The sequence below is a fragment of the Crotalus tigris genome, unplaced genomic scaffold (genome assembly GCF_016545835.1).
Source record: "Crotalus tigris isolate CLP2741 ecotype Arizona unplaced genomic scaffold, ASM1654583v1 scf7180000019264.1261149, whole genome shotgun sequence".
In the NCBI taxonomy this organism is placed as follows: Eukaryota; Metazoa; Chordata; class Lepidosauria; order Squamata; family Viperidae; genus Crotalus; species Crotalus tigris.
The window spans coordinates 182866-206651 of NW_024097461.1; the positions used below are offsets into that span (position 1 = coordinate 182866).

The 23786-nt window shown below is 38.8% G+C and overlaps 2 protein-coding genes across 2 annotated transcripts; one reads left to right on the forward strand and one right to left on the reverse strand.

Moving 5' to 3' along the window:
• Positions 1–974: 974 nt before the first annotated feature.
• Positions 975–3241, reverse strand: GADD45G (growth arrest and DNA damage inducible gamma). The gene is made up of 4 exons (XM_039361418.1): positions 3001–3241; positions 2667–2804; positions 2297–2510; positions 975–1712 (listed from the first exon to the last, which is right to left on the reverse strand). The coding sequence occupies exons 1-4, from the start codon at positions 3051–3053 to the stop codon at positions 1602–1604; spliced, it is 516 nt and encodes a 171-aa protein (XP_039217352.1). The 5' UTR covers positions 3054–3241; the 3' UTR covers positions 975–1601.
• Positions 3242–9133: 5892 nt separating this feature from the next.
• On the forward strand, positions 9134–21488 carry LOC120316151. The gene is made up of 8 exons (XM_039361420.1): positions 9134–9215; positions 9573–9732; positions 14290–14379; positions 19273–19352; positions 19904–20012; positions 20489–20584; positions 20925–21035; positions 21342–21488. Coding segments are annotated over exons 1-8 (711 nt in total). The 5' UTR covers positions 9134–9213; the 3' UTR covers positions 21405–21488.
• The last annotated feature ends 2298 nt before the right edge of the window (positions 21489–23786 follow it).

Genomic DNA, 23786 nt, shown 5'->3' on the forward strand with positions numbered 1-23786 from the left:
TGTTCTTCCAGCAACTGGGAAGCTAAATAATCAATTCTGTTGCTGTAGCAGATGGCAGATGGACAAACAAGCTTGAAGCAGTTGCAAGTTTTTGGCACTCCATCTGCATATTTCTAGTGCAATTCTATCCAATGCTTCAGCCTATGTCTGCTCGTATCTATCGAAAATCAACTGCACAAGATAAAAGTGTTTGAAGAGAAAGATGGGTATGAAACATTTCTCCAGTGCTTTTATCTTTGAATGAACAGTGCTCATATCAGTGTCAGGCATCTGATCCTACAAAACCATTTTTGTAATGTTTTATTCCTTCAGTGTTTTGAATGTTCAGCTGGCCAGTAACATGTGCTGTGCCTATAATGCACAACAAAGGCGACCTACATTAGCAGGACTCATTAAACATGCAGTTCTTTAGTCTTGCAAGCTGTTGTGAGAAGCAGCTGTTGCAATATGGTGGTTGAAAGGTCATGTCACTTCAATGGAAGGCATTTCCTTTGTCCAGCCACTCACTGCCTAAATCTTTCCAGCCAATGATACAAAACTATGCTGCTCCAAACCTTAAAATTTTAATCGGTATACAAAGTATTGTGTTGACTTACAAAAATAACTAAGTCACATTCATTTTTAATAATTATTATAACTTTAAATTTATTTCAGGGAGCTCTGGTTATCTCCATAGTATATACTAAGGAGAGCATTTGAACTTTGTTCAAATTTGAAATTTGTTCTGGAGGTACACACTGTAGATAAAAAAATACACTCTTGTTTTTAAAAGCAACAAGTGTATAGCCTATGACTATCAGACAATTGTGACTCAGCCCCTAGTACTGGAGTACACCTGTTACACCATTTGAAGAATATTTCATGTGTGTGCGTGTCAGTGTCAGTAAATAATGTTCCCATCTGCTTCATTTAAACTTTGATTGCAAATCCATTTTCCCACCACCACTCATAAGCAAGACCATTACTACATAGAAGTTAATCTTCAAAATTTATTACAAAATATATAAGATCTTCAACAGCAACATCAATTTAAATCAAAAATAATTATTGCAAAATTGATCTTCAATGTAGAATATAGTCCAAAGGCCTCTGATAGATCAGTCTTCATTAAAACTTTTTATATCAATGCAATGGTACCAATGTGTACTATGCTTAAGAGTCTTTTGGGTGACTTTTTAAGTACCCCCATCAACCGTTCCTGATTAGTGTCCACATATTATTCACATGCCACTTTTGTATCCAGTTTTCCAACTTTCTCCTCTATTTTGCTACCAAACTTTTCATCCTGCTTGGAAACCTGCAACAGTTTTTCTTTTTCTTCTGCTCCTTAAAACATGAGATACTTTTTCAGCTCCAGACGTGTCAGCTTCCTTACCAACTGCAATTTAGTGGGGACTTCCTGTTGGCATGAGCCATCCCCATCCCTCCTCTTCTCCACAAGATCCCACCGTGTGCTGACTGAGCGACTTAATCCAAGCTGTTGACTGGGCTGATCTCCAGAATCAGCCACTTGTTGGGTTGCCCAGATGTATAACTCCAGGACAGAGGGAATGCAACAAAAGGTGCGAACCTCTTCTATGCATTGGATGGTCAGCTTCCATTCACTCAGGAAGGGCAATATTGGGCACCCAGTCGTTCACATTTCGACTCTCCTCACAAAACAAGTTCAACTTGTCCAAGGCTGGATCTTTCCAGGCATCCTCGTTGGGATTCTATAGTAAAAAGCAAACAAACCAGAAGCTATTAGTGAAAGCTGTCAACCTAGAAACCATTTAGTATTTTTATATAAAAACATTTTCCTTATTTGTAATAATAAAAGTAACTATGATATCCCAAATACCAGTTGTAATGCTCTTGCATGGAAACATTTTTCTTACTTGTAATAATAAAAGTAACTATGATATCCCAAATACCAGTTGTAATGCTCTTGTATGGAAACCAATGTATTATTTAAGTTGCTCGGTATTTGCAACTCAGGGCTGTCAATTAATGTACAAAACTGGTTTCCTTGAGAACAGTCTATTGCTGGAAACCTCAAGTTATAGCTTTGGATATGTCCAAGAGTCTCAAGTTGCTCTAACAAATCATTATTCTGCCTGAAAACGATGACTAGTGACACAGAAGCAACTCCAAGGGGTGGAGGGAGGAAGAGAGAAGTAGGGGAAATCCCACACTCTACATAAGCCTGCATAAAGGTCAAGTATTAAAAGTCACAAACATAACGGGAAATTTTGCAACCCTGAGGGACTACACGACCTTTTACATTCTATTCTCCAAGCAGACACAAAACACTTACCGTAATGAGAATGCAGTGCAGATCTCTGGGCTCCCCAGATTCCTCCCCGGCACCCACAATGGCAGCCAGTTTCTGGGTGTCGTTTATTCTCACAATGTCGATGTCGTTTTCACAGCAGAAAGCCTGGATGAGGGTAAAGTGGATCTGGAGGGCAATGTCTCCTTCGTCCTCCTCATCTGCAGCCAGCACACAGAATGCCACGGTGTCTGGATCGCTGGGGGAAAAAAATGAGGGGAAAGCAGGAGATTAGCAGGGATCCGGGGATACTTCCAAACCCAGGAGGGAGGGGAAAGGAGCTTAAAGCCCTCACTCCAAGGACCAAGCTGGCGTTTTGGCCAGCCACACTGCGCAGAGCGAGCCGGATACTCACACATTCATCAGCTTGGCAGATTCATAGACGCCGGCGGTAAGGCAACCTCGGCGCTGCGAGGCGACGAGCAACTCCTGGAGAGCTTTGCCGGCGCTCTGCATCCTGGTTCCGCTTGCGCTAGTGCTGCTCGTGGCGCTACTGCAAGAGAAGCGGAGAGAGCGGGTCAGTGTCGGGAAGAGGGAGCCGGGCTACAACGGATGCACCGCTCTCCGGCTCAGCCTCGCCACCTAGACGAGGACCGGCTTCGCGCGAGATTCCCTTCCCGAGCGTCAAACAGAATGCCTTTTCCTTCCTTCCTTCCCCGGACTAAGAAGCAGTGCCGACGGATAGTTACCTGTCGCTCGTTTCAGGCATTGGTTCCTGGCCGTGAATTTCCTCCAGAGTCATAATGGTCCAAAAGACAAGGAAAAAATAAAGCACCCGGGTTATCCACACTAGGCTGGCTCTGTAGTTCAAAGGAAAAATAATAATCTTCCGGAAAGCGGTTCGACAAAAGAAAATGAAGGGGTGAAAAAAAAAATCCCAAAGCCGAAGTTCGCCGATAAAACTCTTCTCCCAAGTCCCAATCGCGTCTGAGTGCCGAAGAGCGGCGTTTGCCCTATATATAGGCTACGCCGCTACTGTGCCGGCAGCTGCCGGAATCTCGCCTCCTCTGATTGGCTGAGCTTGGCGTGTATTGTTATGTTAAGCCGACAGTCGGGTAGACCCGGCTCGTGCCGGGAGGCCACGTGGGAGGAGGGGGCTCGCGGGCGAGTGGAGGGGGGGGGAAGCGGGTAATGGTGTGGAAGGGGCCGGGGGATTTCAATGCCTCGAATCTGCTTTTGTTATGATGTTACTAGGCAGACTGCGGCCGACATACATGATCTTTGAAGCGGGCGGAGGGAAGAGCGGATGACTCAAAGAAGGGAGCTCGTCTTAGATGGGCAACCTGTGGCATAAGTTCCGCCAACTGCGCTATAACGCGGTAGAGTTTTCCTTGCGTGCATTTCTTTTTAAGAAACCATTCCATTAGCAAAGTCTCTCCCTCAACCCTGTTCCCAAATAAAGTTATTTGTCCTATTGCCAAACCCAAACCGAATGAACAAGGCGTGGGCACTCCGTCGGGTGGTCCACATCTCTGCATCTGTCCCAGCGGGGCTCAGGTTTCTAACGCCTCGGATCTTTTGCAGAAGCAATCCGAAATAGGTTTTGTTAGAAGTGGAAATTGAGGGTGGGGGGCTGGGGGCTGGGGAGAGGAGTGGGGGCATGGACAGTTCCTGCAAAGTTCACCAGAATGAGAGTAGATCCAGTCCGGCATGTCTAATGAGCTGCTGCTGTGAGCAGATTGTGGAAGGCACACGCTGCTCGTTTGCATTTCTATGGAGACCTCACAATAGCGGAGGTCTGGCGTGTGGCAGTTTGGAGCGCAGACAATTGAGGCTTTCTCTTCATAGCTGCACTGTCCACCTGCCACTGGGTGAAGATTTGCTTTGGGGCTGAAGGGAGGCGGGAGGGGTGCGAGGAGGGAGGAAAAGAGAGGGGGACAATTGCATTACTCTTTTGGGTCGGCCAATCTGCTCCTGCTGATGAATGTCTCCACTTGCACACACACACACACACACACACACACACACACACACACACACACACACACACATTTCCAAAGTGCAATTGAATTTGGAGGCTTTCGGAGCACGCGATCGTCTCCTTCTCAAAAGGCTCCGTTATTCGGCCTTTTGTCTTTGCCCTGAGCCATGCTTTCATTGGCCTTTTGTCTTTGCCCTGAGGCCACACATTCAGACATTGCAGGACATCATTTAAGCACACTTGGCCTGTGGCCCCCTCAGCTTAACCGGGCCAGTCTAATGAAGTGGAAAGCAAAAAGGGCTATTACACCTGTTCTCAAAAAGGTGGACTCCAAGTTCATCTTTGGAAGTGAAAAATGAAGATTCAGATCCAGGTGAAAGGAAGTTGTTTGGGGGAGGGGCATGATTCACTTACAGAATTCACTGCAACAAGTCACCAGCTTGGAAGATAGGAGGCAGATCTTGGATGAAGGGTGGGCAACAATTGTAACTTTACTACATGCAGACATGGACTTGCAGAATTCCCGAGCCTCAGGAATTCTGGGAATTGAAGTTTGCAGATTGCCCACCCATGTCTTGAACAATGAAATTAATCAGAGGCTGTTAGGCATATTAATGAATGGATGACTGAGGAATATGAGTGCAAGTTTTATATTGTCCTCCTGGCCTGCTTGTAGAATTTCCACTGAAGCAATAGAATGCTGGTCAGGCTGGCAAAGTGTTCTTTGCAATTAATAATAAGGCTCAAGGGAAGAAACATCTAATTGTTTGTTGGATTATTTAAAAAAAACTTTTTCAAATAGAGAAAAGAGCACAATTTGTCTTGTGAATTAAAGAAATGAACATCCTGTGCATGCTGAGGTCTCCCCTACTTTTTTTTTCTCTTGTTCTTTCTCTTTTCTTCTCTTATTTCTTTCATTTCACCAATTGTAGGTTAACAGCACTACCTGCTGGATTAATGATGCACATCTTTCAGATTATAATAATTGGCTAAAATCAAGTTTCTAAGAGGAAAAGAAAAAAGTCTCCCAGTGGATAAAGTGCAGGGGTTTTTTTTTCCCTGCTTACAACAGATTAAAAAGCTGATGTTAACTCTTTTTGCATATTCTACCTACATTCTGGGGTTTGTAGTCTTTTTGTTTGGGCACATGAAAGCAGCTGTTTCTATGTATTGGCTCCTTTGAAAGGAGAACCCTTTCTATATCAAATAGAATTGTGCCACCTTGTGGATATACAAGTCATGGCTTCAAGAAAGAATAAAGTTGGATGCAACTTAGCTTACAAAATCATAACCAAGTTCTATTGAAAATATGCTCCCAAGAGCACCTACCTAAATTACATACTGTAGATAAGAAATATCATGAGTTAATACAATCAATTTATGAAGTTATCCAGTCTGTTCCTAAGATAGATAAGATAAGATAACCTTTACTGTCATTTTTTTACTGTGAGCACAATGGCACACATCAAAACATGAAATTTAGTTGCCTGCTCTCAAAGTGAAACACATACACACATCTAAACATACTCTATAAAACATAAACAACATACAACATAGCCAGCACTCTTTCTAAAAAGAAGAGAGGCAGGTGGAAGCTCCCAATCAGAGCAATTGTACTAGGGAGCAAATAGGACCACAGACATTTAGCAGCAAAAGAGGAGTGAGAGAGAACCACGCTGGCCTCCCACCTCCAGAGATAATAGTGCCAAAATGAATTTAATAATCATGTGAGGAAACTAGAGATCCAAATGCTGCAAAATGGTAACATATGGCTTTGAGAGCAAAGAGTATTTAAAGAAAGAATCCAAGTTGGCAGTAATAATTCGTATGACATTGCCAATACTAATTAGATGACAAAAAACTGAGGACTGGGTGATTTTCAATTAATTGCAGCGTGGATTTGTCCTTGGGGCAATGAGGTCTAAATTCTGAAGAAACCAGTTTGCTCCACTGAAACAAAGGTAACTGAATTAGAGCAAAGAAATGTGTAAATAGAACTTACTGGGTCTGGTTGCTTCATCCCATTCCCAAGATACCAGCTGTTAGGGAGAACAAAGATCTTAAGGGAGAAGGACATCAATTCAAGTGTAAGAATGAGGTTTCAGGGAAAAGGTCCTTGGAAAAGGTCTATGAACTCACATTCTCATATCAAGGATACACTTCTGGAAATGGACAACTTTTAGTTGCAGATAATTTAACCATTACAAATTATCTTTGAGTCAGGATGAGAATGTTGAGTGTTTAGTTGCAAAAGAGAATATAGATACTTTCTATAATAAGCTTGGTGGGATAAATTGAAATAGTGGAACATAATGATTACCAGACGCAGACTTTAAAGAACAAGGTTTAGAATGCTGTTGTATTTATATCAAAGAAGGTATACAATTTATGGTAGTAGAAAACATTGCAAGACAGAATCGCTGTGGATTGCAGTAACTGGCCACACATGTACCTTGTGTCTAAAAGAGTGATGGCAAAACTTTTAGAGACCAAATGCCCAAAAACCGCCCTGCCCCGCCTGCTCGCAGGACCACCCACTACCTCCAGCGCCATGGCTGCCACGCCCTCTGCCTGCGCCCCGCAGCAGCATCTGCACGCAATGGGGCATGAGGGCGAAGTCTTTTCCGTGCTGCCCAGGTGCCATGTCCTTGGCAGTGCTGCTCCATGCAGGCTGCACCTGGGGGCGACTCTCCTCCGGGAGGGCTGATGGTGAGGAGGGGGCTGCGGGGGGAGGCAGGGCTGGGGCGACAGTGTGCATGCTCACAGAGAGGGCTCTGAGTGCTGCCTCTGGCACCTGTGCCATAGGTTTGCCATCACTGGTCTAGAAATATATCTGATCAAATGCAAATTTAAGATAAAGCCAGAAAGGCACACAAAGGGGAAAATATTGAAATATTGATTTTTACACATATCCTCACATAACTTTGGTATATTCATGCTCAGGCTGCAGTTTCTTCTGCAATAAAGTTTCTCATCAAAGCTCTCTCAATAATCATGGGAAAAAGGGATCTGTTCTTTAATGCAATTTGATTGGAGAATTCTGAGAATCATTTATTGTGATTGACACAATAAATCTGAAGTTGCTAGATTGATTTATTTGTTTTTATTGTTAAAATGATAATTTCCAATGTTAAATAAATGCAGGCAATGCACAATAATACTCTTATTATATCATATTATTAATATCAAAGAAATTGCATAATATATTCAGTGGCCATAAATTAAAACAACAAGTCCAGATCACCCCTAAGTATCTTATAAACTGGGTTCAGATTGGAAGGTAGGAATGTTGCTTTTCTGGAAAAGCAATTAAAGTACACAAGTGAGATAAGTAGCACAACATGAGATATTACACGAAGCTCAGTCATTTGTTCAGCTAGAGAGTTTTGTTTGTCTCATTCATCTAAGAAAGAAGTCCGCATCTGATTTCTTCCTCCCACAACAGTCAAATAGTAAGGATAGCTCTTTAAAAGGCATTATTTAGAGGTAGGCTGAGCAGCTGGGAGATTGTTTGGAGACCGTATGCTTTGCCTGACCTAAAATAAATGACACAAAAGAGAGCTTTCAAAGGTCACCAAATGACTTTTTCTTAGTCGGCATTTCTCTGGCTATAAAAGGCCATTAGCGAACATTTTTTAGAGCACTGGGAGAAGGAAAAAGAAATAATATATTCAACAGGGACATATATCTTCCCTTTCTATTTAATATGATACACCCGCCAGCATCTGGGTTAAAAACAAAAGGAGTACTGGTTTTCTTTAATAGAACCTCAACTGAAAAAAATGAAGAGTTCAGTTCACATTTCTTTCAGGGTTAATCAGTGGATATGCCTTTTCATAGAATCATAAAATCAGAAGAGAGCATTTAGGCCATCAAATCCAATTTTTTACTCAGTGCACCTTTCCAATCTAAAACAGATACACCAAAGAGGGGATGCTTAATAAATAAAATTATTAATAAACAACTAATATAATTATTCATAGAAATTCATCCTGATATTACAGTTGCAGCCAAAACCTAATTTCTAATTTCTTTCAAACTGAAAATCCAAATTACGATATAAGCAAACAGGCAGAAAAACAAAGAATCCTAAATCAGATGGGACACTTATTTCCAATGTTGAACTCAGTGACTGTTAATGTTCCAGTTGAAATGGAGTCTACCTTTCTGTAATTTAAGCCAATTACTCCAAGAAAGTTTGTGTAACAAACTTCAAATACTTTGTTATAAGTACTTGATGAACCTCCTCTCAATCTTCTCAAGGCAAAACTGTTTTAATTTCTTCATATTTTCTTCATAGGACACAGTTCGCAGGCCTCTGATCATCTTCTGGACCCTTCTTTCAACATGTTTTAGTTTATCCAAGTTATTATAAAAGTGTGGTGTCCAATTCTGGCCACCCAACGTGAAGGCAGTTCTACCCAATACAAATAAAATGGATCATAATATGCACTAGAGGATGGTGGAACATAGAGAAGAGGGAGACATAACAAAAAGTCATAATACAGCACCCTAAACATGGATTTAAAAAAAAAATCTGTAGAAAGCAACAAAAAAAAAACAACTTGGGGCTAAACAGGGTAAATGCTTAAAGTTGAATCAGCTTGGTAAGGCTATTGTGACCTGTTTTCTGCTGAGTCACCATTATGATAAGGTCCCCATTGTGAAATCATCTGGCACAAGCAAGGTCAGAGAGGCCCTTTGATAGTCTTCTGGGCCAGCTGGATTTGTGAGCTTTTGAATGACTTCTTTTCAATATGTTATTACATATTTATTATTGATTAGTTAGGATGCTTGAATTTGCATATGTATGTATGTATTTTTTATTTATCCATTTTCTTAATAAAGGGAATAATTTATTCCCTTGATTTATTACATTACCTTTTTACAGCTATTTGTTGATCATGTATAAGTATTTATTTATTAGGTCTGTTTGTTGATTGGTTGCTTTGGAAAGACAAGACCGTGAAAGACACACAAAATGTAAGTACAATTTTTTATGGCTTCTATATTCCAGAGCAGTGTGTAAAAGGAAATAAGTGCAATAGCAGTCATAGGAGCTAGAATCATCTATTCAAATACACTTTTTTAGCTGTGGCTGCTCCCTTTGACAGCCCCCAGTCATGAGGAAAGAGCTCTCTCTATGGAGATACATCCCAACACAATTGGAGATAGTGACATACCCACAATCTCAAATCCAGAGGAAGCATCTGCAAAAAAGCCATTAGGATCTTTCCATCATACTTGATGTACTGAATTACAAATGAATTGCTGTTATGTACTGTAGGAGACAAAAGTGCATTAACTCATGTTGCTCATCCCCTTCTCCCGTTGTTCTAGGATAGAAGTGTGGTCCTTCTTTCGTAAAATGACATCAAAGGTTTCCCCACTCCGGAAAGAAGGAAAAAATAATCAAGAAAAACACACCAGCAATCAGGACAGCAGGGAATATATTCCACCAGTATATTCCCCTGGTATCCAGATAGATAACGGAGAAAAGGTATTTTAAAAAAAATCCTCTCCCAATGGGTGGCTACTCTGGGAAATGACAAAGTGGTGCAAGTTAAAATCACACATGTCATGGCCTCATTTTACAAGTGATGCAAGTTATATAATTTGCATCCCTTTTAGACCAGGGGTAGGCAACATTGGCTCTTTTATGACCTGTGGACTTCAACTCCCAGAATTCCTGAGTCAGCATGGCTAGTTCAGGAATTCTGCGTATTGAAGTCCACAAGTCATAAAAGAGCCAAGGTTGCCTATCCCTGTTCTAGACTGACAAAATTTACATAATTCGCAACAGGAGTCTGATATCATGATTCAGGTGGATTCACTACTGTACATTTATATCTCTCATTAGTACAGTAAAAGTGACAATAGGACTGGGGGAAAAATATTAACTACTGGAAACTTGCACTGATTACCTAGCCAAGTGTCAGCCTATACTTACTTACAGCTGCAAAACTGCATCTGTTGCATTTTTGGCAGCTATTTTCCTTAGCCAAGTCAGGGGATCAACTATCTTTGTGAAGCAGATTCCAGCTTTCCTGGTGATAATGGCAGCAGAAAGCGAGCAGTCTGCATTGGTTGTGCAACAGGAAGGAGGAAAGCTTGCTTCCTTCTTCCTTCCAGTAAACTGATTAATTCAGGTTGGGTGAGATTTTACAGTCATTTGCTACTAACCTGTTGACATTAATACAACAAAGGGAATGTCATGTGATCAGTGAAATATGGCATTAGTCATTTGAGGTGACTGAATTCCTGCCAAACAGCAGCACTGAAATATGGATTCCCAATCTGGCGTTTTTCAACTGATTTTAGAGTACCAAGATTGGTGGCTGAATTAGTTAAGATTTTACATTCTGTTCAGTAATCAGGTCAGACTTCAGTGGGGATTGCCATCTTGGGTTTTTAATTGTTGATGTCAACGCTGCTCACATCGGATGTTCTTGCTTTGACAACAGATGGAAATGTAGCCATCTTTTCTCTATCGCTTTTAGAGTTCGTTAATGCTGGGAGGGGAAATGTGGATGAGAGTCCAGCTATCATAACAATAATAACTCAGCCGTGGGAATCCAGGTTATTGCTGCCCAAAGTTGATAAAGATTTGGTGGGCAGGAGAGCTGGGGAGAAAGCCCACGCTTCAAACTAATTGGGAAATGTGATTTATGACTGTTAATTGGAGGAGGGAATTTTGCTTTATTACTTTGTGCCAAGGGGAGGGAAATTCAGTTTTTGGCTTTAACTATGTAGTGCTGATACTTTGTTTCTCAAATAAAAGATTCTATAAGGTAAACAATGCCTCAAAGTTCTTTTGAAGAGTTTCATCTGTCAGAACCATGACATTTTGCACTGCCTGTGCATTTATCAAGGATAACACTTTTGCTCTCTTTGATGTATAATTACAGTATATAAGAGATAAAATTTTGAAGTTGGGGAAAAAACAAATTGAGCCACGCTAGCCATTCTTCCATACTTTCTTCAGTATTCCATGATGTCACCTTCCTTTTCTTCCACTAGGTCATGTGTGTTCCCAATATCATTCTTAATATTGAAGTAAAAGTAATTTGTAATAGGTAACTAAATACATCTATGAAGTTGTATCTGGCAATATGTCAAAAGCAGAAATAAGAACCTAGTGGACTTATTAATTTTGCTCCGTTCTCTACCTCCCAAATAAGGAATTCTGTGTCTCAAACCTTAATGAGATAGCTCCACAGAACAAGACAGTAGTAACTGAAGCTGCAACAGTGCCTGATACTACAGGAGCAGATATATGTCCAAAGAATGACAGTTAACTTGGGCTGAAGCAAAACTTGTTTTTGACCAGTCCACAAAAATTCCTAAGATTCTTCTTTCCTTGTCTGCAAATTTCTACAAGAAATTAAAATTTATTTTCTTTTGATGCCTTTTAAAAACAATTATAGAGATCTTTCAGATAATTGTGGATCAAAATAAGGAGGTTGCATATCACATTTATTGTGCTAAATGGCATGCACGGCAATTGAAGCTGTAAGATTTCCACCACCTTTTTGTTTGTAGAGGCTTCAAAACTCCACTGTACAGGCCAAAAAGTGGAGAAGTATTATCTAGGATAAAGGATGCACAGTTCTCTGGACTGAATTCTGAGTCAGGGAGACACTTTTCCAATATTATTGGAATATGTGACTGCTTTATTATGGGCATATCCAAAAAATGAACAATAACCAAACCTTGAAAACCACAAGCCTTTCTCAAAATTGCCTTTTGTATTCAGTAGGGGTATTTTACTGTGAGAATAGTGCATCCCAATAGCAGCAGGAATTGGAAAAATCAATGAAGGCACAATGTCCCATCTTTGGCCCCATCTAGTGCCAAAAACAATTACAAAAATCAGGAGAACTGGAGAGAAGATTTAATGTTACCATACTACAGGAGTAGAATCTAGGTAGTAGAATCTAATGTATACTATTGGTCACTAGCAGCTGGAAAGGGATTGCACTTTGGTTGGATAAGTTAATGGTTTTAATGTTAAAAACATTCGGGTTGTATTTCTCAAAGTATCTTGTTCCTATTATAAAACTACATAATATTTTGCTTTATAACAGAGCTAGGCAATGCTTCGGATTCAATCTGGAAGAAGTGCTTTGAAAATGTGGGAGTACAAATGCAGCCCCTCTGAATCTGCTTTAATGAGGGCATTTGCAAAAAAGAACAGTTTTTTTTTTAAAAAAAAGACTTGTTGCTATACTAGGCACTTTTATTATAACATTCAAGTGTAGTTAGAAATGCATGGCTTAATCTCTGAGACAAGAATACATATTATTTGTTCAATCATCCAGATATTTAGGACAAATACTGATTCAGCCCTGGTTATTAATGTATTGTTTTCTTAAATTTATGCCTTATGACTTGAGAAAAAAAATTATGCTGGGAAAGAGAAACAAAATAAATGAGTAAGATTTTGTATAGGGAATAAACAGTGTCCCTGTTTTTTGAACATATTGGCAGGTACACAACTGGAAACCACTATGATATATTAAGAAATCTGAGGCACAAGTTCCACAAAATGCATACGTGTTTCTTTTTCTGAAGGATTTTATAAATCTGTTGCTTGGCAGAATCTGAGGAACTGAATGCAATTTTACAATGTTTTTTCTTGGATTTCTGTTGAGAGTAATGCAACAAAAGATTTTGAAAATGAACTACTCTTCTAGAGAGAGCTGAACTTCATTTATGCAGCAATTTTGGAAATAAAATACTGTTTTGGATCGTCTATGTCATTTTACTATGCCAACTCTGAAAAGAAGATATTTTTATTCAACAGACAGCTATTATTTAAGAAGAAAGGAAGATGAAAGTAAATCATCTTATTGGCTTTACTGACTTTTAGGTCCTCCAAATTTTCTTCTGCTCACAAAGCATCCATGCTGCCTTCTGGGTAATACTGCCCTTACTGCTCTATATGCTCTCTTTGGGTAATTCCATTTCTGGTGCCCAAACAATATCTTCTGTAGGAGTTATCACTTGATTGCATTCATATTTACTATACAGATAATCCTTGATTTACAATCACGCCTGCCTGGACCTTCCACTACTAAGCGGATACAGTTGTTAAGTGAGCCATGCCCAATCTTACAATCTTTTTTGCTACAAATATTAAGCAAATCACCATGGTCATTAAGTGAATCACAGTTGTTAAGCAAAACCAGCTTCCCCATTTGACTTTGCTTGTTAAGGTCATAAATGGCGATCACGTGATTTCAAGAGGCTGCAACCATTGTAAATACAAGCTTGTTGCCAAACAATTGAATTTTGAACATGTGACCTTGGGGATGCTGTGATGGTTATTAGCGTGATAACTTGCCATGAGTCACTTTTTTTAACACTTCATAACTTTGAATGGTCATTAAATGATGGTCATAAGTTGAGGATTACCTATATGTACATAGGAGCGATGTCTAGCCAGCCCCCTATATTTCCATCACTTTCCCATTAGGCTCTGTGTGCTCATCCAAATTAAGGATTGCCTAGGTGGGTTTTTCTCCCAGGATAAGCACCCATTTCTACCTATCCACCCCAAAAATGACTATCCAGCCAATCAGGAACAATAAGCATGTAAAAACAGCATGTACTCCCTGATGTTATTTTGATATTGTTTTTTTCTTAAGAGTATCAAGCTTCCCAACTGTTGTAAGTCTTAAGTTATTTTTATAACTATGACTATAGGGAGGGAGGGAGGGAGGGAGGAAGGAAGGAAGGAAGGAAGGAAGGAAGGAAGGAAGGAAGGAAGGAAGGAAGGAAGGAAGGAAGGAAGGAAGGAAGGAAGGAAGGAAGGACTTAAAACACTGCCTTGGAGTGTTTTTAGGCCATACTGAAAACTCACGCTGTTCTCCACTTTTCAAAGCAACGTGTATAAGCAGTTTCTCTGTGACTTGGGTTGTCCAGAAAGAGATTCTATCATAGCAGAAAGCAAAATTCTGTACCAGCTTCAACCTCATATAATCAATAATTATAGAAAGCATACTTTGAACCTTTTAAACTTTCTGATTAACATTCTGAATTTTGTAACTTGCAGGGCATTGATATATTTATCAACTTTTTGAATGCCATGAATACTGTTTATGGCCCATTGGCAGAAAAAGGAAAGATTGTAGAAACAATTGTGGTGAGTCTATCCTTCTGTACCATTTGAAAACCAACAGTATCAGAGCTATGATTATATAATGGTAGTCTTCAGGTAACAGCAGAATTTGGGATTAGAATTTCTGTAGCTAAGTGCTGTGGTCATAAAGCACAATGTCATAAATCCAGCACTTCCAGTTGCCATTGTTAAGCAAATCACTGCAGGTTGTTAATGACACCATGTGTTTGTCATTTGCTACTTCCTGGCAACTCCCCCTTTGGCTTTGCTTATAGGAAGCCAGTGAAGAACGTCACAAATGGTGATCTGGTGACCATGGGATGTGACCGACATAAGTATAAGTACTGGTTGAAGTATCACTTACTCGGAGCATTGTAAGTTTGAACAATCACTGAACAAACTGACTGTTAAGCAAGGATCAGCTATAAAAGTTTATGCATACAGAAATGTATGCCTGCTTATTTTGTGTGGAAATATTGGTGATTAGTATAGAAACGTCAGTTTAATCTGTTCCTTCAGAGAAGAGAGGGTAGCAGAAGGCAGTGAGCGGAAGATACCTTATAATATGCAAAGTCACTGATGTAGAAGGTGAACATTTTTGGATTGATCACAGTAGCCTAATAACTGTTACAGGGTTAGAGGGTTTTTTTGTTTTTTTGGGGGGGGGGGAATCACCAATAACCAGACTGACCCAAACCCAAAAGACACAAAGAATGAAAATTTGGACAATTGATCTGATTTTTGACTCTCCCTTCAGTGGTGGTGTGGGTGTGGGTGTGTGGTTGTGCGTGAGGGGGCAGGACTTATTTTACAAAAGAAAAGCTTACAAAAACTAGTACAGAAATGAATATCAATAATAAAACTATATTGTATTGTATTGTAAAATTTAAAAATTTTCAATAAAAAAATAATAAAACTATATTATTATAAACTATTATTATTATAATACGCTCTTTATCTGCAATATGTTCTGTAAAGTCCAGTTTCACTATATTCTCATATCTTTCTTTTTTATATCTGTATTTGTTTATGTCTGCCTTCTATAATTGTGTTGTTTAACCCCTGTATATCTCTATTGTCACTTTGTATAGAGATATATATACAGTGCAACTTTTCCTATGGAGTTCAATCTGTCTTTTATCTTTTCTGAGTCTTATTTTTTTTATTTTTGTTTTGTCAAATTCTTACTTTTCATCATTTTTTCCTCCTGGTTTATTCTCAACTGGACTTCCTGATTCTCTTCCTCTTCTTCCCAGTCTTTGTTCCAAGAGAAGCAGTTTGAAAAAATTTTTGTTCATGTCACTCTGAGGGAAAGAAATAAAACTTCCAAGTTTTCTTGGTTGATGCCTTATTTCCTATTGCTGTTTCTCCTTGTCACGGTTGTCTATCTTTTAGTTTGCCTCTTTATTTGATTTCTGGGCCATGGGTTTGCTTATTCAACCTATTCATTGTGAGGCCTGTAACTGCAGAGCCCCATGGTAGCTATTTTGTCTTTCCTCTCCCCACTCCCACCCTCATCTCTTCCTAACATTGCTACTTCATTGGTAGCTGCTGTTTGATTGACAGCTGGGTCATCCTAACAGTAGGGAAGAGCCAAGAAGGAACAGGAAGGTGCATGGGAGCTCACTCAGTCTATCCTTCTAGAGGAGTCAGTGTCATCTTTCTTGGCCCATCATCCCCAGCACTTCCTATGGTTTATGGAGGAACTGAAAGAGCTAAAAAACTCCCTCCACTTCTTTTAACTTTTTTTCATTTTAGCCTTGTTGTAGTTCTGTTCTTATCTTTGTTTTCAAGTATGTTTTTCTACTGCTATTTTTTTTTAATTGCAAACTGCTCACAATCACTTAAGTTAGGAGGAAAGTATGAAAATTTGATTAATTAATTAGTTAGTTAATTAGTGGAAATCTAGGAGGCAAGTATATGAATCCTATGCTATTTTTTGTACTATTCATCAAGCCTTCATCACATGGTTAACAACTGACCATTTTGGAGCTATGATCCCTATGCTGGGTGCAGGGCTAATATCTGGGAGCAAAATATTGAATCATACATGGTGAAATTTCCCCAGAGAAAGGAGAAATTGTGAGATAGCCTACAACACTCCAACCAGCTGCTCCTTATGAGTAGAAGGCAGGAACTGAGATTTTTGTGGTTGCCTTGTGAGTCAAGCAGCCAGGAGTCAAGGGATTCCATCTAAGCTCACAATCTTAACACAGTCTTTATGAACAAAAATGGCCTCATTTTTTAAATCATGTTTGAAATGATTTTTTAAAATTGCTTTTGAAATATGAGCTGAAAGTTTTGATCATATTCACTGGTAAATCTCTTTTTCCTTTGTGAAAGAAGCTTTAAATATGAGTTTTAAGGATTTAGAAAAATATTGTGCTTTGGAATAAAAAGCAAAAGAGTATTTAGAATATTGATTTTGGAAAGTTAAAAATGGATTAAGGAACCATGTAGATTTGAAATAAGAATTGAAATTAATTATAAGAATCCTTCCTATGGGAAATTCTGGTTATTTTGTATTTTGGGGGGAGAAATTGATGGAATTTTGAGTATTGGACAATAGAGAAAGCCAGAAGAAACTAAAGATTACAATTAAAGGATAAGAATAGCAGTGGTGGCACATGATAACAGTGTTCCAATATCTATGGTGCTGCCTCAAAGAAGTGGGGATCAACCTGTTCTTCAAAGCACAGGAGAAGAAGAAATGAATGAAAACTAATCAAGGAGAGAATCAACCTAGAACTAAGGACAAATTTCCTGACAGTTAAAATAATTAATTAGTGAAATGACTTGTCTCCAGAAATTGTGATTACTCCAACTGTTGAGATTTTTAGGAAGAGATTGGACAACCATTTGAAATGGTGTAGAGAGTTTCCTGCTTGAGCAGGTGATTAGACTACAAGACCTCCAAGGTCCCTTCCAACTTATTTTATTTTATTCTATGCTATTCCTCAAAATTAGCATGAATGATACAAAATGAAATAAAACACCTTAACAGTGGATGTTTCTAATGAAGATTTGTGAACTATGGACTCTGAAAATAATTTCAGTAATGTTAAACATCATAGAAGGATGGTGTGCAATTTTGTTAAGAGAGGAACAAGCTATACCAAATAAGACTGAAATTGACTTAAATATAGCTTTATACATAATAAGTTACAAGAAAAAAAGATGAGATAATAGGATATTCAAATGAAACTAGATCATGTCTTGATATTTAGAAAGGACGTATAAGTATCAACTAGAAGAGTGATTTGGATAACTTTTTTTACTTAATTTACAAAACGTATTAAAGTTTTGAAGGATTTGCTGAGAGGAGACAAAGAAGATAAAAAATCAAGTTTGGGGACATTATTTGAAAGGATTAAAAGACTTAAAAATACAGGGAAGGAATATGGAGATGGCTTAATTAGTCAAGTAGACATATAGTTAAAGTAGACATGTTTTCTGGTAACTTTTTCTGGACTTTTGCTGACTAGGAGTGAATGACAAGGCTCTAAGATTGTCTTTATAGTTAAGATGTGAGTTAAGGGAAAAAAAAGAGCATCTGTGACTTTTAAGATACAGTAAGAAGAAGTCTTTATTATTACAGCCATAGGCTAACACATAAATTAAACATTCAAATGAAACAAAACTAAACAGAACCGAACACAAGAAGACATAGCAATATATTACAAATTAATGATGTAATCAATGGGTGACCAAGGTCTGCCTAGTTTTACAGACAGTATAACAAAACCTAGCTACCTTTAGAAAAACTGAATCATACTGACCTGACAATAAAAACACATTGAGTATAGTCTAATGCTGGATAAAAATACATAATAAAATTACTTATAAAAGATTATTAAAAAGATCTAAAATATTTATTTATGTTCCTGGTGAATCCTCAATGCTGCTGCGTAGAATCTAGCCACCTGTGCCGTGATCATTGCCTGCTCGTCCTTAAGCAGCCACTGGAGATAAATACTTTCCGAATAATCAGGATACCTATCAATTATGAGGAGGATACATTTTTTTCAAATAGCTCTATAGAAGGAACATCGAAGGAGTATGTGTCCAATGGTCTCCACCTCTCCTGAGCCACAGGAGCAGAGTCTTTCAGTCAATGGTGTCTTTTTATACTTGTCGTACAGGACAGCCTATGGAAACGCATGGCACCATGTGAGCAAAAATGCTTTCCAATGGTTTACTGACTCCAACTGACTAAGATAACTGGCAGGTGTAACAACATATTTCACAGAGTCTGGAGCCAGAAACATCGGAGCTATGCCTAAGTCCGCTTGCCTCTCGATGTCCTCTACCCTTTGATGCAAGGTTTGTTTTGCTTGGTTGTAGTCCAATTTAAGAATTGAGGCTGACGAGAAGCCTAGTTTGGCAAGATCTGAGTCGACTGCCTTGATCCATGAAGAGGAGAATTTATCTTGAAGAATTAATGGAGCAAGGCCTTGCAAGATACAGTAATAAGTTACCAAATTTGTTTGTATTTATTGTGATGAAGGCGGGAGTCGCTTCTTTATTTTTCTTTGTCCTTGTTTTTCTATTTCTTCCCGCCCTTTTTCTTTTCTATGTTTTTTCATTCTATCTTTTAGTTTGTATTATTTTGTATTTTTTAATTATAATTATTAATAAAATTGTTTTTTTTAAAAAAAGGGAAAGAGGATTGGGCCATTAATTCTTGCTTTTATTAGTGTAAAAACAGATTTTGGTGCAGATTATTTTCTGTGAGGGGAAAAAAGTCTGGAAAGAGAGAACAGCAGCTTCACATAGAAAAGAGCATCTACAGTAGACTCTTTATCTGTAGTATTGTCTGTTTTGGAAATGCTGGAATATCTTTAAGAAGTTGTAGGAACATGGGCCAATGCCTGCAATAGGTACAGAACTAATTTTCTGTTCTTTGTTATTTTCTAGGAAACATTAGAGGAACACTATAACCACCCTCTTGCCCTTTTTCTTCTGATAAATTGTATGAATGCAATTGCTAACTTAAGGTGGGTTTTATCTTCAACAGTCCTTCTATAAAGAATATTAAAGTAACGTGGAATAAGATTAGAAATAGTTCTCTGTTCATTTGTTCATATAAGGATTTCTACTCCCTTTTCTATGATGAATACACGGAAAATTGCACATCTTGCAAAAATGTATGAAAGAAAATATTAGAATATGATACTGCGTATCTATATGTAAACAGAACAACGCTGATTTCAATAGAGCTGCACCTTCACAAGAAGGAATATGAACTGTCTAGGACGGGTCCCCAATCTTGGCAACGTTAAGACCTGTGGACTTCAACTCCCAGAATTCCCCAGCCAGCATGGCTGGATGGGGAATTCTGGGAGATGAAGTCCACAAGTCTTAAAGTTGCCAAGGTTGGGGACCCCTGGTCGAGGACCATAGTCTTATAGCAGGTTCATGGGCAGATAATTAGGCTTTTGGCAGCATCAGGAACACAAAGTCTCTCCTAATAGCAGGCTTTCTGTATATGTGTATAGTTACAAGCTCTGGTCAGCATCTTGTTAACTCGAAATCTCACATCTGCCAGCAAAATCCAGCCACCCATAACATCAGACGTGGAAACACGGTTGCTGAATATTGTTTTGAGACGCCTCATAGGAAATGGACCTGAACGGCAACTAGAAATCTGTGATAAGGTAAATTTTTATTGAATTTGAATATATTGGAATATGCACCTATCAGATCTGTTATACTTATCTGATTAAAAGTGTGAATTTATATTTAACATTGAACTAGGAGGGAATTTTGCATCTTTCAGGTAAAGAGAAGAAGCCAACGTACCTACTCCATTATTGTTACCACATGATTCTTACGGTATACATCTTTTTCCAAAACAGGATTTCATTTCATGAGGCGAAACAATATAGTTTTCTATAGCATATTCCTGAGAACTCATTTGGCATAGTGCTTTAAGATAACACTCTAGAAACCATGAGTTCTAATCCTGCCTTAGGCATAAAGCCACCTGGATGACTGGGTCAATGGCAAACAACTTGTCTAGGCAATCACCAGAAGTCAAGACTAACTCAAAAGAACAACAACCCGCATAATGCAGATGTACTATAGTAATGCAGACTATAATTCAGCAATGATTTGCTCTGTTTTCTTGCAGATCCTCTATAGACAAGCTTCCATGGCGTTTGCAGCAATGCTTAAGGGCTTGTTGGCTGAGGCACCAACAATAGAGCATCTCCATAACATTCTGGGGGTAAGTGTTTAAAAAAAGATGAGGGTGAATAATAGTCTGTAACTAGAGAGGAGAAAGGTAGAACCAACCAGGTTCTCATCCTCACTTCAGCTGTCTGTGCTAAAGGAACAGAAGAGAATAACAGAGTTGGAAGGGACCTCGGAGGTCTTCTAGTCCAACCCCCTACTCAGGCAGGAAATCTATGAGAGAGCAGGCTTGGCATGTGTCATTGAACCTTGGCTGGGCAGTGATGGAGGGTGCTTTCTGAAATTTGTCTGATGGAGTTTCATGTAGCAGCTACCCTATAAAGATATTTATGTGATTAAATTATTCTGAAATAGGTTTTTTCCTCCTTCCGCAGCATTTCACAAAGTACATCACATCCAGCAATCGTCTAGAAAAAGTCCAGGCTATCAAGGCCACCAATTATCTATTTATGGAAGCTTACCATAACCTTGGTCTTCATTATGATGTAAATATCCCATCTTTGTACATGCACCTGAAGGATGGGAAACAATTATAGAGATGAGTTCAAAGCATCACTGCTTCCACTTAATCTACAGCAATGGAGAGCCCTCCTAGAGATGGCTTTACAGGCTTTGCTGCTTGCCACTTGGAGAAGGCAAGTGAAATTAGCATTTCTTCAGTCAAACCTTAATTAGCAGACCAAAAAAGAAATAGAAACAGAAAATCAAATATTATTGGATAGAAAGTAAGAAGTTTTCAAAGGTTGGTTGAACAATTCTAATTCTTCAAAACTTTCTCTTCGTTCTTCCAGGCTTATGAAATGAGAGAATATTTGGGGAAAATCTGGCACTGCCCGAACAAAGAAAAACAATGAGAAATTTTCTTTCCTCCTTATCTATCTGTGTGCGGTCTCTCACTCTCTCTTTCTTTCTCTCTCTCTCTCTCTCTCTCTCTCTGTGTGTGTGTGTGTGTGTCTCCCTCCCTCCCTTCCTCCCTCTTTCTCTTTCTCTCTCTCCCTCTCTCCTTCCCTCCCTCCCTCTTGTGTGTGTATGTATGTATGTGTGTGTGTACATGTGCATGTGCTTTTTGTTTTCTCCTTCCTTAATTTATTTGGTCCCACCTTCCAGCTTTCTCTTGGTTTTCCTATTCCAGAAGACTCGCCTCTAATCCATTTTTCTTAGCTGAAATGAGATAATTATACCCTTTAATAGCCAAAGCCTCGGATTACAGTTTGATGCTTTCCTCTGTTGCCCACCAGGCTTTTTGTCTTAAGATTTTTTAAAAAGCTTATTGATTCTAAGTAAATTGTGTGTGTATGTGCATGAATTTAGGATATTTTTTCTTTTTACTTTCTGTGAGTAATCATGATCATCATAGCAAGAGTACCTACAATATACTTTCCAAATTCCATATGTCCCCACAGTGCTAAAAAGAGTTAGGAACTATTGCTACAATGTTCTACTGCCCAATCCACATTAGGGATCAGGGATGCCCATAGGAAGTGATAAAAAGGGTCAAAATGGCAGCTGTGCACATAAAAACCCAGAAAAGCTTGGATTACACCGTCAAAGCTACCATATTGACTTTTCTGATCACACCTTGTAGACATCTTGCAAGGGCCTCTTTTATAATACGAGTTCAACATAAAGCAATATTTTTTAAACTGCAATTGCAGCTTAATGGGTAGATGACAATAACAAATAACTAATAGCAAAACTTTTTCCCATGGCTGGTTTGAGTTTGGATTTGATATTCTCTGTTCTGATCATTTTTTCATATGGGGAGAAGTAGAAGAGAAATACTTATATGAAGATTGTTTTCCCCGAATACTATGTTCCATCAACCTGAGATTACAATAGTGGTCATTACATTAAAAAACTCATTTCTTTACTATTTTATAAAGAATCTTTATTACCTTCACAGTGACTTGATTTCCTGCTATTAAGAAGGTTGCCTAGAGAGGAATTTTCTAATGAAGTGAGCCTGATGAATATATTTGGCTTCAAATTTACTCTACTTCTCTCTTGTTCATCTTTTGGTCAGTAGCTCACATTTTATCTCACCTATTGGAAAAGATTTAGACCCAAAGATCCAAATCCAAATGTCCAAAGGTATAAATGTTCCAGAGTATTTCACTCCTGTAGAAGTTTGGGATCAATTCCCCTGCAGGGCATGTTCTTTTATTGATACATCTTCTTCCACCTTCCAATGGTATAGGGCAGGGGTAGGCAACCTTGGCTCTTTTATGACTTGTGGACTTGAACTCTCAGAATTCCTGAGCCAGCCATGCTGGCTCAGGAATTCTGGGAGTTGAAGTCCACGAGTCATAAAAGAGCAAAGGTTGCCTACCCCTGGTATAGGATCTCCTGCTCAAGCAAGGTGTTGGACTAGAAGACCTCCAAGGTCCCTTCCAACTCTATTATTCTATGTTCCAAGTGAATTGTTCAGAACAGGAATGTAGGTGTAGTTCTGACACTATACTAGTATCACTTTCTGTCAGAGCATGCACAATCTTATTACACGAGATAGCCCAGGAATAAACACAGTAAACAGTGGTTTGTATTAAATGGTGGTTTATCTTACACTATCTATAATATCATACACCAGGAACAATATACATACACGTGCTATTACAACAGGATCCAACAAACAGCAGTTACAGCAGGAGAAGGGAAGAGAGAGCACACATCTGCGGAGCCTTGCCTTTTATACAAAGCTCTTAAAGAGACACAGACCCTGGTTGCTCTTAAAGAGACACAGACCCTGCTGAGTCATTCCCATCATTACATCATACATTGCGTCAGCTGGTTAGCTATGAAATCATTACCTTGATACTTTCATTTCTTTATGGATTCAAATGCATGCTGGGATAAGGATAGATAAGTCTTAGGGTGAGTTTGGCTTAATGTTAAATATCACCAAGGTTAAATTTATTGTGAAAATTAGTACTGTGGTGCGTATTTATGGCTAGTGCTGGGTTTAAGTTACAGCTGAGACTGATGTTACTGATGAAGCCGTGGCTGGGATAAGGGTTAAGGTGAGAGGGCTCAGATTTATGTCATCATGAACACTAGCTCAGCACCCCTGTGTGGCAACACAAAAGCCTTTTTTACATGTAGATATAAACATCTGTAGCAATTGTAACATGAAGGACATCAGAGGATAATATTAAATATAAATTTATTGAATAAAACTATTTTGTGAGAAGCAAAGTTTTTTTTTAATATATTCCAATTTCGCCATGATCTGACAATAT

What these genes read in the sequence shown, in the direction of transcription:
- GADD45G (XM_039361418.1), bottom strand. Translation starts at nt 3,053, where the DNA reads ATGACTCTGGAGGAAATTCACGGCCAGGAACCAATGCCTGAAACGAGC. An exon ending in ATGCCTGAAACGAGCGACAG is followed by an intron (nt 2,805 to 3,000) that starts GTAACTATCCGT and finishes CTTCTCTTGCAG; the next exon opens with TAGCGCCACGAGCAGCACTA. An exon ending in TGCACTGCATTCTCATTACG is followed by an intron (nt 1,713 to 2,296) that starts GTAAGTGTTTTG and finishes TTTTTACTATAG; the next exon opens with AATCCCAACGAGGATGCCTG.
- LOC120316151 (XM_039361420.1), top strand. An exon ending in AATGCAATTGCTAACTTAAG is followed by an intron (nt 19,353 to 19,903) that starts GTGGGTTTTATC and finishes CACATCTGCCAG; the next exon opens with CAAAATCCAGCCACCCATAA. An exon ending in AACTAGAAATCTGTGATAAG is followed by an intron (nt 20,013 to 20,488) that starts GTAAATTTTTAT and finishes GTTTTCTTGCAG; the next exon opens with ATCCTCTATAGACAAGCTTC.